This window comes from Panthera pardus, unplaced genomic scaffold (assembly GCF_024362965.1).
Source record: "Panthera pardus isolate Hobbes unplaced genomic scaffold, ASM2436296v1 HiC_scaffold_21, whole genome shotgun sequence".
Classification (NCBI taxonomy): domain Eukaryota; kingdom Metazoa; phylum Chordata; class Mammalia; order Carnivora; family Felidae; genus Panthera; species Panthera pardus.
In genome coordinates, this window is record NW_026526777.1 from 38,711,187 (window position 1) to 38,730,393 (window position 19,207).

Consider the following 19,207-nt stretch of genomic DNA (forward strand, 5'->3'; position numbering starts at 1 on the left):
ATTAGCGTTACTGATTTGTTTCTTTTTAATAATTAGAGAACTTTTTGTATCTTTTGTATTTTCACAGCACAACAGGTCAGAGTTTCTTTTAGTTCTCAGTGCTAGTGATTCTGAGTAATCCTATTTTAGCATTGTTAGAGTATACTGGGATAGATTACATAAATACCTTTGGATGGTCTCTTCTAGCAGCCACTAATGTTATAAAGAAAGCAGTTTTTCACAATTTGCTACTAAACGATTTTTAATGTAGTTGTTCGTTTTTATAATACACTTGAAGGAGTCCATTGATTTGGTAAGCACTGTGGCATTTGGCTCATATACACACCTCATTTTAATAGTGGCCAGACTGTTTTGGGCATTGTGACCATTATACCAATCCCAGGTATGAGTTATAGTATAAAATACCTCTTTTTGGATCCACCCCCTAAGTAGACTTATGTTGTACACCTAGCTTAATCCATTAACTCTATGCATCTCTGTTTGAGGATGATGCAAAGAAGTTAGTGTCAGAATGTGCTTTCTGATTCATTTGTACACAGCCATTATGAGTCACTTGAGATGTTGTGTTGAAGACCATTATATACTGAGGACAGCAGTGAGTTGGATAGACAGAAGTCATGCTTTTAAGAATGCCGTGGAGCACTGGTTGTTACGAATGTGGGGGAAAATGATAGGGCGGGTGCATGAAACAGTTTGAAATGTTTGTGGTGTGGGTGGGGAGGGGGTCCTTTTAAAGCTTTAAGAGTGACCAAGACGCTAAAGGATAGATACTGATAGGACCAAATTGTATGTGTAGCGTTAATAATTACCAACTAATTCATGCATATTGTTGAAGGGAATGCAGTTTACCCATAGGTTTTATATACAGCATCAAAATGGGCTTTGATTATACTAATATCATCTTAAGAAAACTATATCCATTGTATCTATTTTTTAAAATAAGGAACGGCCATATGTCTGATATATACACACAGGAGTTTTACTTGTGTCTCATAATGTTCAGTGCTCTGGTATCTTAATCTGTCTCCCTGTTGTTTAAGTACACATCTTAATTATAATTAAGAGTATATAAATTAAGGGGTGCCTGGGTGGCTCATTTGATTAAGCGTCTGACTCTTGATTACCTGACTCAGGTAATGATCTCATGGTTCATGGAATTGAGCCCTACACCGGGCTCTGCGCTGACAGTGTGGAGTCTGTTTGGGATTCTCCCTCTCTTCTCTCTCTGACTCTCCCCTGCTCTCTCTCACTCTCAAATAAGTAAACTTAAAAATTTCTTTAAAAGAGTATATAAAATGAATTCTATGCTTGCAAAACCCTTTATGTGCTCTTTCAATGTTAATTATTAGGTGAATAGCGTATTTTTGTTCCAGAGAACTCAAATTCTTTTAGTATTTAAAGGATGATTCTCTAAAATACTTTTAGGGATCGGTTTTTATGGCAGTTTTATTATAAGACAACCTAAGTAATTTCAAAGTAAAGGGAGTCGTTTCATTTTACTAGCTATGCTTTGGGTGTATCATCTCAGTCCTCAAAAGGACTTTAAGGTCATCTGACCCATTGCATTACGGATCTTTTGGCCCATCTCTGGTGCCCCACTTTCAGTTTCAGGGCCTTTTATTTATCCATTTAACAAACTTCTTTTGAATGCTGTCCTGTGGCAGGCACTGTGTTAGGTGCTGGGAATATGATGCTACAAAGACGGTTTCTCTTTGGTCTAGCAGGAGAGATAAGTCAGTCTGTCAATTCTAAAGCGGCATAGAAGGGGCTGTAAAGAAGCATGAATAAAAATAGAGCTACTTATGCCTCAAAGTCCATTGTACACATTTGAAACTCAGAGGGTCTTTTTTTTCTCTTGAGCCAAATACTGCTGCGGTAAGTCTTAATACTCTCCTTCTCCAATAATCAGTTTGTAGTTATTTCAGGATAGTTAACGTTGTCTTTCCAATTGGTATTATGTTTATGTTTATTCCTTCTAGTTTTATTTTGCTTGCATTGGCCTAATTCCAGTCTGTTGAAGTATCTTTGGGTCTTCCTTGTACAAATTTTTATTTTTCTCAGGGTTAATAAATTACCCATTGTTTTTAATTTGCTTATTTTTTTCTGTGTACCTATCACTTATTCCTAAACCCTCCGATACAACTTTAAAACATCTCAATACAATTAGGCACCTTGGGAAATCCATCAGATCTGTGGTTTTCTCAGAGCATTGTCTACGGGATACCCTCCTCGTTTGCTCCATCCTAGACTGGTTTGTCCCTTGGCCTGCTACATTGCTTACCTCTCGTTCCTCCATTTTCTGTTATTCTGACACTTCCCTTCATCATTCTTGTATATTGTGTTTCAATTCCAGATGCTTTGTATGTGGCCTGTTTTTTTCCCCTCTCTCTTGCCGGAGGTCTCTAGAATCTTCTCTTTGTTCTGAGAACTCCAAATTTCCGAAATTTCACAATGATATGTTTTGCTCTAGGATTTTTTTTTTTTTTTCCTTTTGTTGAGCTGGGCATTTGGTAGCCTTCAATTTGGGTAATGCTCCAGATGTTTTGCTAGGAGACCTAATGAATGTCAGAATCTGTGTATCTTTTAGATCAATTGGTTTCCTTAGAAAAGAACCTTACCGTCTCCTACCTAGGGAGCTAGTCTAAGACCAGCAGCATTCTGGGAACCAGTGGTGGAAGGGGGACTGATGGCCTCACCAACTCAACGTGCAGGTTTTTCATAATGCCCTTGTTTTCAGTACACTCCTTGATTCCACTCTCAATGCCTGTAGTATTTCAGAGAATAAACCTCTCGTCTTTTGCAGGGAGGAGGAGGGCAACTGCCTGGCTGGCTGTTTTCCCAGTCTTGTTTTCAGGAAATACCTGGTACCTCTTATTTTTGGAGTTCTGCAGTAAGAATTGGCTTGCTTTTTGTTGGTTTTCCTACCTAGAGACATTTGGCATGTTTTTTATCTTCTAAAATTTTGCCGTCTGTTCTCATCTCTCATGTTTTCTTTGTAGTTATCATTGTGTATCTTTTAAAGTTTCTTTACTGTTATTTAGTGACATTTTTATGGGGGGTAGTGACCTATATTTAAGAGAGTGTTACATCTAATACATTGTATAGCCCATTTCACACCTCATAGCATCTGTAATTCTGACCAGCATGTCTTTGTTGACCTTTTTCAAGTTGTTAACAAATGTTTTCAGCAAAATAGGGAAGAGTCCTATAGGTGACGTACAGCTAGTGTAATTATTTCAGGTTGACCCAGTACCCTCTAGGTACTGGCGTTTACAGCTAACCTATCTTTCCTTCAGCTGTATTTCAGATTAAAATTTCGGCATCCCAAATTGTGTAAGTTTCAAAGTCTGCATTATTTTCTTTATCCCCCTTTTAAGATGTACCATCATGTGCCTCTAGTCTGCTTTTCCTCCAGTTCATTGTTAGCACTGCTGCCAGAATAATTCATAAAGCCGATGCTGTAGAAAAATGATCTTTCTGGGGCACCTGGGTGGTTCAGTTGGTTAAGTGTCTGACTTTGGCTCAGGTCATGCTCTCATAGTGCTTGAGTTCAAGCCCGGAATCAGGCTCCATGCTGAGAGTTCAGAGCCTGAAGCCTGCTTGGGGTTCTGTCTCCCTGTCTCTCTGCCCCTCCCCAACTCACACATGCTCTGTCTCTCTGTCTCTCAAAAATAAACAAACATTAAAAAAAAAAAAGGCCTTTCTAAAACTAAAAACTCTCTTGCTTAAAATCCTTTAATACTTTAACATAGTTTTCAGTTCTAACTTCTTAGCTAAGTCTACCAAGACCTTTGTGATCTCACCCCTATTTTCTGGATTGATTCTCAGATTGTCCAACACTCCCCTCCCTCACCCCCAGACCACCACAGTGTGCTCTCCTGGTTATAGCACTATTGAACTTGAAAGGTATAGAAAGCATCATGTTTCACACATGATGTACCTACCTGCCTGCCTAGGGTGACTTTTGCTTTTCTTCCTTACTTAATTTCATCTCATTCATAATTATTGTCCTTTTGGAAGGCTCCCTTGCTTACCTGTACTGTCTGATTTAAATATCTTTTGCTGTGTCCTTTTAATGTCTTTAACTTATTTGTCACAGCATTCATTCCTATTTTATGGTAGTTTTGTCTTTTTATTTTTTTTAAATGTTTATTCATTTTTGAGAGAGAGAGCGCATGAGCAGGTGCAGGGCAGAGAGAGAGGGGGACAGAGGATCCAAAGTGGGCTCCACGCTGACAGCAGTGAGCCTGATGCGGGGCTCGAACTCACAAGCTGTGATATCATGACCTGAGCTGGAGTCAGACGTTCAGCCAGCTGAGCCACCCAGGTGCCCCTGTACGGTAGCTTTGGTATTACTTCTGTGCCTCCCACAAGCCTTCAAATACCTTATATGATCAAGCCTTTTTCTTCTTTTTTTTAAATTAACGTTTTTATTTTGGCACAGTATTTACAGACATCTATTAGACAGAAAATGTAGTCTAAATCCTGTGCTCAACATATGTGTCTTTGGAGAATAAATCTCTAAAACATGTCAAACACCAGCTTATAACTGTATCTTATTTAATTTTGTATTTGGGGCATTTAGTGTAGTAGCTTGCAGATAACAGATACTCAATATATAAAACTGTTGAAAAAAATGAATGAATGAACAATACCTCCCTCCTCACATTATCTCTAAAAAAAGGGGAGGCCATTTATTCTGATTGGACTGTCTCCTCACCATTTCTCTGTATGTTTTTTTTTCCCTCCCATTTCTGTTTCTTCATTTATTCATTCAGCAATGATTTACTGAGCTGCTGCCGTGCATCGAGTGTGGTATTAGCCACTGGAAGATACAATGGTGAACAAAATACACCTAATGTCTGCCCCCTCAGAGTTTATAATTCAGTGGGAAATATTAATAAACGGAGATACGGCCCAGGGTGAAAAGTGCTTTGTGTGAAGGAAGTGCACTAAGATACTGTGAGAACACACAGGAGGCCACCTTGCTTGGGGCTCTCCATGGGCTTCTTAAAGTAAGCAAAGCAAGGACAGGAGGGATGAGTAGGAAATGTTCGAAGCTGAAAGAATAGTATATACGTGCTTGTGGGAGTCTTTCAGAGCATGCTTTCTCCCTAACTACTTCAGCCCTTTCGATTCTTCTTTCTTGCCCATCTATATTTAGTCCCTTTTTCACAACTTAGCCGAAGCTTACCTCCTCCATGACTCTATGCTCATTTTTTCTGTCTTTGAATTAAGCTCAGCATTCAGTTGTGTATTATTTTCACTTGTATGACTTTAGTTGCCTTAAATATATCGTTAACCTGTCGTGGAGGGCAGGAACTGTATCTTACTCCTCTTTATTTTTTTCTGATAATGCCTGACTACATACAATGCTGTCCATTCAGTAGGGATTTAGTAAACGCTTGTTGAATAATGGTAAAGGGATCGAAAAGAGACAGTTTATGTGTTTTAAGATTTCAAATACTCTGTGAATCTGCACCTCAAGATGTACCTTACCTGCTGGATCACACTAAGACGGGAGGAGGGTAGTTTGAACTGAAAATTGTCAAAACATTCCTCTCCATGCGCCACCTCCCCTTTTCCTTTTTCTCGGAGTACACCTGTATTCTAGATTATTGGGGTACTTTGTTGCAGTCATTGAAATTTTCAGTTTGGGAATGAGTGTTGTGTCTTTGTGTTTCATATGTGCTGTAAAATATTTTGGAATTTTTCAAAACATGGACGCATTGTATTCTTATATTAAATTATCTAGGTCGTATGAAAACACTTACATTTTAATCAGTACTAGAAGTTCAACTCCATCTGCTACAGAAGTACAAAGCTCATTTAAAACATTTAAAAATGATAGCATTTAAAGCTTCCTTGCTCTTGAGGCATTTTCTTCTAAATTGGAATCAGACTGCCTTTGACATTGTCAATTTAGTTGGATATGTATTGATTGACTTGAAGATGTAGCCTCTGTGTCCATCATTATTATAAGATAGCATTTATTAACTGAATACATACTATACTGATTCTGAACACTGTGTAAAAACTTGGTGGACATATTTGGTTTTTAAATTGCACTTTTCAGGGCCTATAAATTGATTGGAGCATATTGATTGGAGCACATCTGGCAGCAGAATGGAAATACTAAATCCGAGCATGAACGAATATAGTTTATATCAGTACTAGAGTATCAGGTTTTTCTAGCAAATGTAATAAGAAGGCTCTAAAGCTAAATAAAACAGACTATACTTAAACATTTTTTTAATGTTGGGGCGCCTGGGTGGCTCAGTAGGTTAAGCATCCGACTTCGGCTCAGGTCACGATCTCGCGGTATGTGGGTTCGAGCCCTGCGTCGGGCTCTGTGCTGACTACTCAGCCTGGAGCCTGTTTCAGATTCTGTGTCTCCCTCTCTCACTGACCCTCCCCCGTTCATGCTCTGTCTCTCTCTGTCTCAAAAATAAATAAACGTTAAAAAATTTTTTTTTAATGTTTATTTTTTGAGAGAGAGAGAAAGAGACAGCATGAGCGGGGGAGGGGCAGAGAGAGAGGGGGACACAGAATCTGAAGCAGGCTCCAGGCTCTGAGCTGTCAGGACAGAGCCCGACGCAGGGCTGGAACTCATGAACCTTGAAATCATGACCTGAGCTGAAGTCAGATGTTTGACCGACTGAGCCACCCGAGTGCCCGTATACTTTTAATTGAATTAATTTTCATCTGAATTTAACAGTGTCAAGTCATTATCCCAAGTGAACTTCAGAATTCAAACCAGAGAAATAAAATAAATGGTTTCATTATGGAATTGAATGGCATGAGCTGAACTTAGGCCTGCAAACCCAGAACTTCAGAGTTTTAACCTCTGTTTCGCATAATCTCTTTGTGGCCTTGGGCAAGTTGCTTCACAAAAACCAAAAACAGACAATCAAAATGAGAATGACAGAGGTGGAGAGATCTAGCTTTTAAAGCATTTGGATCTGAGAAGAGCCTCCTAAGTGGATGTTTTTTGTAGCTCTTCAACATTTCTGTTTTAAAACCAATTTTTCTGTCTTTTATATTCTGCCTTCTGCTACATTTATATCCAGTTTTCTTACAAAGACACACCATGTCCTTTGGAAACAGGTTTCATGAAGTAATAAGATGTATAGGCCTAGGATTTGAAAAATTATACAACGTAAAACTCTTCTTTCATATATGTATGTAAAAGACATTTTTGTGATAACTTTATTGTTCACTAGATCATTAGCCTCACATTCATGGTAGGAGACATCTTTGAGGAATGGCTTACATTCACTGACATTTGGCTAATAGGAATATAAGAGATTTTAAATTCATGTTTGCAGTTGAAATATTTACTCCCTGGATTATTTCCTGGAGAATCACATCTTTTTTGCATTGCTTCAGGGCTGGACTGGAGTTAGCTATTTGCCTAAAGATGAATAATCCAGGGGTTTGACTAAGTGACTTCTAGATGGGAAATGGAGAAACGTTTTTTTGGATCCTTTTTATCTTTTCTGATCCTGATATTAGTCTGTTGAAAGAAGATTTGCCAACCCAATTTCAGTGCCTCTTGAAGGAATAAAACAGTGTAGGAAGGAGTGGCTTTTGCATTTTGAGTAAATTACTTGTATTTGCAGATCTGTTTTAGCACCACCAAAATATGCTTATTTGCTTTTTCTAATATGATTCATAATATATTCATAGTGATGGGATTCTGGGGTGATTGTAGGGGTTCAGAGCTGACAGCCAAGAAGGAATTCTTAAAGACGTCTGTGGTGCAAAAGTGATTTCATTAAAGCCTGGGACAGGACCTGTGGGCAGAAAGAGCTGCACTGGGGTTGTGAAGAATGACTGATTATATACCTTCAGGTTGGGAGGGGCTTAGGGATAGCCTAAGTCTCTAAGGAATTTTGGAAGCAAGATTTCCAGGATCTTGAGGGGCTCGCTGTTCTTAGGAAAATGCCATTTATTACCTTTTAGTAAAACCTCAGTCATGAGACCCTTCAGATTTGTATCAGGGGGCCATTAGCTTGGAGTATGATTGCCAACATATACTTGGGGGTTAAAGATAAAGGAGGTTTGCAAAGGAATTTTTATGTGTTTGAGGAGACTCATGGGATCCTGGGGGGTCAGGATAATGTTGAGCCAAGATTCCCTTTTGTCCCCAGCAAAATGTCATTGAGGCAGCTGAGTTCCTAGAGGAAGGTCACTCTGCCTGTTTCAAGGACTTGTCAAGGGAGTAGGCAGTAAGGGAATTTAATTTTTCATTTGCGTTTGTTTCCCACATCACCATGGCAAGTGCTTTTTAAACCCCCTTGCATCTTGATGAGGGTGGTATTAGGGCTCTAGGAAACGGAGTCTATAGATTTCTGGCGATTAGGTTATGGATAAGATTGCCTTTTTCTTGCAGTTTACTAAGTTGTCCGGGAACTGAAGGAGACTCCTTTCCTGCATGACTGTGGTCTCTATCAGTCAATCATTTGTTTTCTTTCCTTTCCTTTGTTCTTGGGCAGTCAGGAGTTTCCCAGGAATATCACACATATCCTACCTGGCAGGTGGGTTGGGGGGGTGTGCTAGCTTGTACTTTGCCCTCAGCTTGCCTTATGCTCCCTCATCAATAGCATATCTTCGAAGATGAATTTATTCTGGTAGCATTTATTTTTAGCTATCACAGTGACAAAGTATGGTCCTTAAAAAAATCACCATGATCATTATTGAAGTTACTAAGTACACAAAGGCGTAAATTGAGTTCACCTAGGTTGTGGAGATCATAGATAGTTGCACTCAACAGGTTAGGGCTATATTCAGTTTAAATAGAGGGCAGGGCAAATGGGCTTCATTATGACAGTTCTTATGGTATATAAATGCTTAATAATGCCCTGGTTTTAAATTAATTTATAACTAATTCCCTATGGAAGCTTTGAAGAATTTTTAAAAATATGGATTAATATAGAATTAATGCAAACCAAATGCGTCTGTTGCCATTTTAAAGCCAAGAATTAAAAGATGTTTTTGTTATTATTTTCTAAAAAATATTTTCTATATTGATTTTCTCCTAACTGCATTTAAAATATGGAAAAAAACCCCATAAAACCCAGAAAGCAAAAATGACATACAAGAAAGCTTCCTACTAGTTGATTTCTTTTAAGATGAATATATGCCAATTATTCAGTATTATGGTAGAATGTAGCCAGGTTCTTAAGATTCTCTGTTTTTAATATTTTAAGAGACGTGATAATATTTTGTTTCTATATGAAATATTGTGGCAAATAGAATCATTGCCTTAGAAATCAGGCTTTTTAATTGTTATTTTGTAGATATTTTTATAAAACTAATCTCAGAAAGTACATTTTCCTTGGGTAACATTTGGATTGTGGGTATGATGGTACCTAGAAACCTTTCAGAACAAAGTACCTTATATGACTGCATAAAAGAAACCTTGATTATTATTCATAGACTGATTAAAATACCTTAGCTTTTATATTTCATTTTATTCGTTGTATCCTTATTTTGAATAAAATTATGGGCCACTCTAAATGTGGCTAATCGGCCCCTGCACTTTTTTTTTAAAGGCAAAAAAATCATCACATTCACTTAATTTACTTAAGTCAATCCCATTAGAGGGAGTATGTCTCTTGTCTTTCTGTTCAACCACGAGAATCCCCTGTGACCTTGGGTATGTATTCTAAGAGGTGACTGATGGTTCATGATGTTCTGTATTTTCTGGGAGCTTGCCTGTTGCCTGCCTCTGGGTCCGTCATCCCCCTTATGCTGACTTAGGCAGTATTAGGCAGTCTCTTATCTTCGGGCTTTGATGCATATGTTCTGAAGGTGGCCACAGTGACTTTGGGTAGCAGCAGATGGTAAACCTTCAGGCTGCCACCGGCTGTACTGGGGTTAAGTTGGAAAGTTAACGTTTGATGAAGAATCAGTAGTGCATATGAAAGAGCTTTCACTGCTGAAGTATCTTTTAATTAAAACATTAGCATACTAAAACCTTTGCAAATGTCTGGGCATTTAAAGAAATCTAACATTAGTTGTTTTCTTATAGGGAAATTAGTTATTTACCGGCTTAGTTTGGTGTTGCTTGCATTTCCTAATGTGGTTCTTTCCTCCCTTTTCCTGCGCCACTTTGCCTGTAGTTAAGACAAATACTAGATAAACTGACATAGGAAATGTTTTTAGTAGTTAAACGTACTTCTGTAAACCCTTAGAGGTTTTTTTTGAGTTCTCGTATTTTGAATCAGAATTGTGGATCTATTACCTCCGTACAATCCGGGTAGATTTGTTCTTTTGTTTCCGACCTTTGAAGAGATTGTGTGGTTGTATAGAAGCTTGAAGAACTCACCTTGCCTCAAAGAGATATTTCACCCTGTTCTAAATTGTTGGTGATTTTTTTTGACTTAGCCACCAGTCCACAGCGCAGTATCCTTTTTGGATTGTTTGTTCACCTACTTCATGATACTGTGCCATGGTTTGAAAGTCCTAGCACAAATAAAACACTGGTAAGACTCGTAAGGATTTTGTTGGTTTGTTTGTTTCCCTTAAATCCTTTATCCCCGGGGTACCTTTTAGGGGTGCCTGGGTGGCTCAATCGATTAAGCATCCAACTTTTGATGACTTTTCAGCTCAGGTCATGGGGTCATGAGATCAAGCCCAGCATTGGGCTCCACACTGGGCATGGAGCCTGCTTAGGATTCTCTCTCTCTCTGTCTCTCTCTCTCTGTCTCTCTCTCTCTCTCTCTCTCTCAAAAAAAAAAAAAATCTGGGGGTACCTTTCATGCTTTGTTAAACATAGATCCTTGAGACTAGTAAAATGAAAATATCCTTGAGGTTACAGTTACAAAGTATCTATGTCAAATTTCACTCTTCATATTTGAATTCTTCGCAGTGAAATACTTTTGTGAGCATATGACCATGGAGGACAGATTGGTTTAATGGCATAACATGAGAGAAGTGCCTCTCCACAGTCTGGTCATGCTGATGCTCTTGTCACTGCAGCTTCTGATGGACAAAAACTGTAGACTCAACATCTTTTTTAAAAAAAATTTTTAAAAAGTTTATCATTTATTTTTGAGAGAGAGAGAGAGAGAGAGAGAGTCAGTCAGTGCGTGTGAGCCTGGGAGGGGCAGAGAGAGGGGGAGGATAGAGAATACTGAGCAGCCTCCGCACTTTCAGTGCAGAGCCAGACGCAGGGCTCCATGCGACAAACCATGAGATCATGACCTGAGCTGAAATCAAGAGTCGGATGATTACCTGACTGAGCCACTGAGGCCCCATGTGGCCTCACCATCTTTTACTTTTGGAGTTGCTGGCGGTGGCACAGGGACTGTTGCTAGCCTTCTGATGTTAAGGCAAGAGAAAGTTAGGGCCCAGTAGGGAGAGTTGTTGGTATTAAAGGTTACCTAGTACTATTCCTTGTTTTCTGGTAGTTGGAATTTTATAAGAGATGTCATGAGAATAAGGTATGGAATTAAATAAGAGTGGAAATACAGTTTGAATACTAAGCATACAAAATGAGATGGGTTTTTGCAGTAAATAGAAATAACTTTATTATCATCACATGGTATCAGGGAGGAAGCAAAGATTTAGTGCCCTCATTTTGTTGCTTAAAGCTGTTTCTGCGGAGGCACCTCGGTGACTCAGTTGGTTACGTTTCCAACTCTTGATCTCAGCTCAGGTCTTGATCTCAGGCTTGTGAGTTCAGTTCCCACATTGGGCTCCATGCTGGGTGTGAAGTCTATTAAAAAAAAATTCTGCATAAAAGTAAGATTACCAATTTCTGTAATACTGCCAAGATGGGTTCAGTTGATAATTTATCTAATAATGGTTAAGTTAGTTTTTAACAGAGGACAGTAAGTATATTCTTATCTGGCTGAAACTCTGTTGAGAAAAAGTGTCTTCAACTTGCAGAGTTGGGCTTCCATTTTTTCTCTGGCTTCTTTCTTATTGATCCCATTCTTTTCGAGATGTTTTTTTATATGTGAATTCCCAGTAGTATAACTTAACACAACTTCTGAAGTCCATTCAGATTACATCTAGCAAACACAAATAGTAGTGTGATGTCATTAAGGGAAAGCCTGTGCTTGTCCGATATGACTACCTCTGTAGACTTTTTTTTTTTTTTAACTTTTATTAATTGTTCTAGAATCCTGTGAAGTAACTGGCACCAAAGTAGAGATAGATAGATATTCCCTCAAATTTACTCACATAATCTTTCTTTTGAAAGGAATTGGAGCTAAAGTTATTTTCAGAGACTTACATACATTGAATGTCAACATTTAAATTTGTAAACAGCTTCAAGAGTGGGTGACACTTAATCCTCACCAGAGGAAAGCCTTCACACTTCCTCACCACAATGATAGTGTCTTATAGGAGCATCTCTCTCTTTTCTCCAAATTTATTCTTCCTGTGCTTTAAGAAAAAATCATCTGATGCTTTTGATATATGGCCCCACCCCTCCTGTCTTCCCACAAGTGGTGCCTAGGTAAATATCAGGCCTTCCTTATTGTAATGGATAGAAAAACCTAGACTATCATCAGTTGAAGCCTTTCCTGCCACCGTTATGAAAGGAGAGTGGGCAAGTCTCATTGTGCTGGTGGAAGTGAAGAACAGATGAGGCCAATCCTTAAGGGATAAGTTGTCTGCTTTTTCTGCCCCCCCCCCCCCCCCCCCCCCGTTAGAGGCAGTCATTCTATATATTACGTCGGGCAAAGATGGAGTAATCTCTTCTGTTAGACCATATGCTAATATAGTGCTGATAAGTGAGAGTGAAAAATGAAAGGGAGAAATACATTAATTGTATTCTCTCAATAAGGTATGTTATCCAAGGTAATTATTTCATGACAGTTTTAGTTAGAGTACTTGTTTTATCATGAAATAAAAGATGGTTTTAGGAGCCTTTTATTGGAAAAGACAATTGTATCAAATTAGTACCAAATTAGATTTTTGTCTTTATAAAGGTGAGCAAACCCATGAGCAGTTTTTAAATTGATGTGTTCTAGTCCACAAATGAACAAATTCTGTTTGAGGGTTAAAGAAGCTATTATTTTGTCCTTTATGCTGACAGCTTCATTACAGATTAGCCTACTGTTGGCATTAAAAAAATGTTTGGCTCCTTATGATCTTTGTGCATGCAACTATAATATTAATGCAGTGCCATAGCACTGTTCATTAAGAAATGACTTTAGATGAGGTTGAAGCGTGTAAATTTGGAAAGATACAGATGTTAAATGCAGTCGTTTCTCTTTGTATACAGCCGTATGGCTAATAATTTCCAAGTGGCTAAAGCTCTTGTTAGCAGGAGTGCTGGTGTGTTAAGAATGGCTCTATAAATAACTTTAAGAACTGAAGTTGAAGGTGCTTCTTTTAAAGACTATTGTTAACTAAACATTATTGCCAAACAGATGGAAAGCATTCACCAGCCTGATGTTTTTAGGTCTAATTATATTATCACCAGCCCTGTACGGCTCAGTTGAAGAGGTGTATCCAGAGGCCAATTTATAATCATTTAGCCAACACCTGTTTGGGAGAAATTGACAGTCAAAGGGCACATTTAAAAAAAAATCACATATGTTCTTGTGTTTATTGCCTCAATGTGAACGTTGTCTAGTTGCAAACAAACTTGGTAGGAGAAGAAAGTAAATGCAAACAGAGCATCACTTCCCAGCCATGTTTGTCGATCTTAATTTGGTCTTTTTATCTGATCCACTTCATGCTTCATGGCTAAGTAAGATCAGCAAAGAATCACTCCTGATTCATGTGGATATATTCTGTTCAGCCAGTTAAGAGGTTTCTGGTAGACAAAAGAAATTCTTTTGTACATCTTCCATACCTTTTATCTCGTGAAATGTTTTCTGTTTCATAGAGATGTATCTTATTTAAAGAAGATTGACATTCTGGTGAGTGGCTTAAGACAGTCACAACTTGGTACCAAAACACAGAGGATTTAAGGAACACTACTTTACAAACTCGATAGAGGTTTATTAAGCTCTCTGCAAAGGCAGAGGGAGGACCGAAGTGTCTCCTTTTACACATACGACATGTTAAATGAAGTCTCAAAGTTCAAGCTCTTTGAATGTGGTTCCATGCTTTGGAAATTCAAGATTGCATATAGCTCAAGGGGAAATTATGGGGAGAATAGGTGTATTTTATCAGAAAATAGTTTGGACCTGATGTCCCCACTAACTCTTTCATTTTAGTGTTTTTTCCCTCTTTTGGCATATTTCTTTATTGAAAGATTTATATATATCTCTTCCATCTTCTTATCACCCATTATTAACCCAGAGCAGTCTGGCTTCTGCTCTAGCAGTTCACAGCATAATACAGTATTGAAAGTTACCAACAGTTTCCTAACTGCCTGAGGCAGTAATCGATTCTCAGTCTCAATAGTTTTCTGGATCTTTCTCTTTAGGCAAGGGGAACAAAAGGAAAAATAGACAAATGGGACAACATTAAACTAAAAAGCTTTTGTACAGGAAGGAGACCATCAATAAAATGAAAAAGCAGCCTACTGAATGGAAGAAGATATTTGCAAATGATATATCTGATAAGGGATTAATATCCAAAAATACAAATAACTCATACAACTCAACACCAAAAACAAATCTGATTAAAAAATGGGAGAGAACCCGAATAGACATTTTTCCCAAGGATACATACAGGTGGCCTACAGACATGAGAAAACATATCTAATCATCATGAGAATGCAAGTCAAAACCACAGCAAAGTATCACCTCATAATAATCAGAATGGCTAGTATTCAAAAGATAAGAAATAACAAGTGTTGGGGAGGATGTGGAGAAAAGGGAATACTCATGCACTGTTGGTGGGAATATACATTGGTACATCTGCTGTGGAAAACAGCATGGAGGTTCCTCAAAAAATTAAAAATAGAAATACTATATAATCCAGTAATTCCACTGTTGGGTATTTACCTGAAGAAAATAAAAACACTAATTCGAAGAGATTATATGCACCCCTATGTTTACTGAAATGTTATTTACGATAGCCAAGATATGGAAGCAACCTAAGTGTCCATCTATAGATGAATGGATAAAGAACATGTGGTGCATGTACACAGTGGAAAATTAGCCACAAAAAAGGATGACATCTTGCCATTCAGACAACATGGATGGAACTAGAGAATATTATGCTAAATGGCATAAATCAGACAAAGACAAATGCCATTTGATTTCACTTATGTGTGCAATCTAGAAAACAACAAATGAACAAACGAAAAATAGTAACAGACTCATAAATATGGAGATACAAAGCTTGTGGTTGCCAGAGAGGAGGGTTGTTGGGGGTATAGGCGAAACAGGTGAATGGAATTAAGATGTACAGACTTACAGTTATAAAATAAATGACGAGAATAAAAAGGACAGCATAGGGAATATAGTCAATAATATTGTAATAACTTTGTATGGTAGACAGATGGTAACTACACTTATTGTGGTAAGCATTTCATAGTGTATATGATATGATTGTTGAATCACTACTTGAAACTAACAATATTGTAGGTCAGCTATATTTTAATTTATTTTTTTTTAAATTTTTTTTTTAACGTTTACTTATTTTTGAGACAGAGAGAGACAGAGCATGAACAGGGGAGGGGCAGAGAGAGAGAGGGAGACACAGAATCTGAAACAGGCTCCGGGCTCTGAGCGGTCAGCACAGAGCCCGACTCGGGGCTCGAACTCACGGGCCGCGAGATCATGACCTGAGCCGAAGTCGGACGCTTAACCGACCAAGCCACCCAGGCGCCCCCAGCTATATTTTAATTTATAAAAAGCCAGTCACAAAGGAAAAATGGATATACCTATCTCATTGGATTGTTCAGTGCATTATATCGTTTAATTCTTTGAAATCCAGCACAGTGTAAACATTTCGTTGGGGGTACAGTCTCATGTTTTTAGCTGTTATTTTGATGGAGAATGCTCAAATATGAAACTTTAGTCCCAACTTATTTTCTAAGCTCCCTTCACATATTGCCATCTGTCTTCTAAGCCTGAATTTGTTCACTATGTTTATTGAACATTTATTTACTATGGGATCGGGATGTGTTATGTGTTGGAGGAAATACAATTTCTGCCCTGTATTAGTTTTCTATTGCTGCCGTAACAAATCACCACAAACTTAGCATCTTCAAACAATTTAATTTATTATGTCAAGGTTCTTTGGACCAGAGGCCTGACGTGGGTCATATTGGGCTATAATCAAAGTGCCGGCACTGTTGTGTTCCTTACTGAAGACTCTGGGGAAAAACCCACTTTCAAGCTTATTCAGGTGGTAGGTTGAACTCTTTTCTTTGCCATTGTAGGACTGAACTCTTCCTTACTGGCTATCAGCTGAACACTGGTCTTTGCTTCTAGAAGCTGTCTGCTCCTTCTCATGCTTGTTGGGAGCTGCCGGTGGCCTTTCTCCAGTGCTGACATGCGGGTGTCTGTATCTTAGCACCAGCAACTGTGTAACCCTCTCATACTTAACATCTCTCTGATTTCTCCTGCCCTTATCACTTCTGTGTTTCCACTTCTGGCCAGAGACAGTTCTCTGCTTTTCAGGGTTCATGGGACTTGATTGAGCCCCCTTGGTAATCCAAGATAATCTGTTTTAAGGTCTGTAGACCTTAATTACATCTGCAAAGTTCTTTTTGCCAGGAACGTAACATATTCACAGGTTCTGGAGATTAAGGTATGAACGTCCTTGGCGACCATTATTCTGCCTATGATATACCCATGAAAAGCTTGAAATCTGTTTGGGAGATAGACACATGAACAAATAAAATCAAATTCAAGGGGTTGGTACTGTATACAGTGGGTGAATGAAGAAAGGAGAGAATCAGTGTTATTGAGAGACAGACATTTGAGCTGAATATGGGAAGATGAGTACTTGTTTTAAGGGGCTGTGGGGGGCATATGTCAGGGAGAAGAAGCAATAATAGTGATAGCAATAATAGTTAAATGGCGATACCAAGCATTTTTACAAGATTATTTCACTGAAATTCTCACAAATGGTACATGCTGTTATTATCTACCATTATGGTTTCTATAGATGAAGTTTTAATGTTTTCACATGTAGAATAGGAAGGGTAAAAGTATCTTATAGGTAGTTGAAAGAATTAACATTGATGGCTAAAGCATAGCACATAGTAAACACTTAGTACCTGGTAGGTAAAGAGAAATCAATCCCCTATCTATAGGCACTCTTCCTATCTGCCAAGGTGGGTGGGGGGAGGGGGTTGCTTGAGGGGGCAGTGGGTGAGATCATGCAGGGTCTTGAGGTGATTTTTTGGATTTATTGTTTTAAAAGAAAACACTGACTGCTATTTAGAGAACAGACCATAGGGCAGCAAATGAGGAAGTAGAGAAATCCGTTGGGAGACCATTGTTATAATCTAGGTAGATCTTTGTTTGGATCAGGGTAATAGCTGGCAAGTCAGTTCACATTTTGGGTACATTTTGAGGATAGAGCTGACAGGATTTGCTAATGGAAAAAGAGGAGCTAGGATGAGTCTTAGAGAAGTAGCACCAAAAGGGAGTCTTAAGTTGGAGCCTGAGTCATTGAGATCATTATACCAAGTTGCTACATAAGGGGTTTTAGGAAGAGAAATGAGACTTAGCAATGCCTGTATTTTTTTTTTTTTTTTTTTTTTACTTCCTCTTAACCATATATATTCCATAAGGGAAAATTTTTCCTTCTAAGAAATATATTTTATTTAATTTATTTTTTTAAGAAATATATTTTAATTTTTTTTTTAACGTTTATTTATTTTTGAGACCGAGAGAGACAGAGCATGAACGGGGGAGGGTCAGAGAGAGGGAGACACAGAATCTGAAACAGGCTCCAGGCTCCGAGCTATCAGCACAGAGCCCGACGCAGGGCTCCAAGTCACGGACCGCGAGATCATGACCTGAGCCGAAGTCGGACGCTTAACCGACTGAGCCACCCAGGCGCCCCTAAGAAATATATTTTAAAACAAATTTCTAAATTTGTTTTAAATATATTTCTTAAAAAAATATATAAATAATTACATACATATATGTTCTCTCTATATAGAAATAAGTAAATATATAGAAATGTTTCTAAAATATGGAATTTTTAGAAAAGGAAACTATAATAAACCCACTTGAAAAAATGGTTTTTTTGACAGCATGCACATGCAAGCGAGTTGGGGAGGGGCAGAAAGAGAGGGAGACGGAGAATCCCACACTGTGAGCACAGAGCCTGACTCAAGGCTCGAACTCACAAACTTGTGAGATCATGACCTAAGCCAAAATCAAGAGTCGGATGCTTAACCCATTGAGTCACCTATGAACCCCAGTAAAACCTACTCTAGATAAGACTGTTTTAAGCCTGTGATTTGGTTACTTAAAAAAAAAAAATCTATTCAGAAATTAACAACTTTGGTGGAGTCAATTCCAACACTCCCCATTCCCCAAACCTTTAAAGTATAGTTTCAAAAAGTTACAAGTCCATGTTTCATTGTACTGTGAATGATTCATTACTCATGTCTTTTATGTAGGTTTTACTTGTAATGGACACAAGGACAGAGCAGACATTCATTTTAAAAGTAAGTAGAATTTGTATGTTGAATGAATTTAGGAATTTATTTTCAAATTACGCTTCTGAAAGGAAAATATTTAATGTTTTTTCTTGGGTATTTGAATGTTCTTTTGTATTTGTGGTGGTCTGTATTTATTTTACTTCCTGTTTTTTGTCACAGTTGATAAATACTTTATAGCATGCCTTTAGAGGTGGTCATTTGGATAAGTCGAAGACTCATTCCCTCATGTTTAAATATATAGTGTGCACTTTAAATATACCTCTAAAACATTTTGTGTAATTTGTGAGGACTGCACACAGTTGCCCTTTGATTATGATTACAGTCCATAAGAATTGAAATTTTGCCTTAAAGTCTCTGTTTCAGGTATTTGGGAAAGTGTTATCTACATTCCTGGCACTCTTTTTTTTTTTTTTTTTTTTTTAATCTAAATTCTAGGAACAAGGAAAGAAACATCCCTCCATTTTGTAATTTCAAAATTGAAATGGCTTATGACAGTACATATTCTAAAATATCCTAATTTAATCATTTCTACAGCATCTAGAGTTAATCAATTTCAGATTAGTTTTATGTATTTTTTTCAGATTCTTACAGCATGGCAGTAAGTTACATTAACAAATTTCTTTCTGAGTATACTTTATCACTGGCATCTCCCCAGAT

The 19,207-nt window shown here is 38.0% G+C and overlaps 1 protein-coding gene across 9 annotated transcripts in view; it reads left to right on the top strand.

Moving 5' to 3' along the window:
• The window catches only part of RPS6KC1 (ribosomal protein S6 kinase C1), a 317,536-nt gene that overhangs the window by 118,060 nt on the left and 180,269 nt on the right, over positions 1 to 19,207 (top strand). For all 9 annotated transcript variants that reach the window (XM_053909153.1, XM_019428585.2, XM_019428567.2 and 6 more), the window contains one exon: positions 18,509 to 18,556. In XM_053909153.1, coding sequence (XP_053765128.1) covers positions 18,509 to 18,556 — 48 coding nt within the window. The remainder of the gene's footprint in view (positions 1 to 18,508; positions 18,557 to 19,207) is intronic.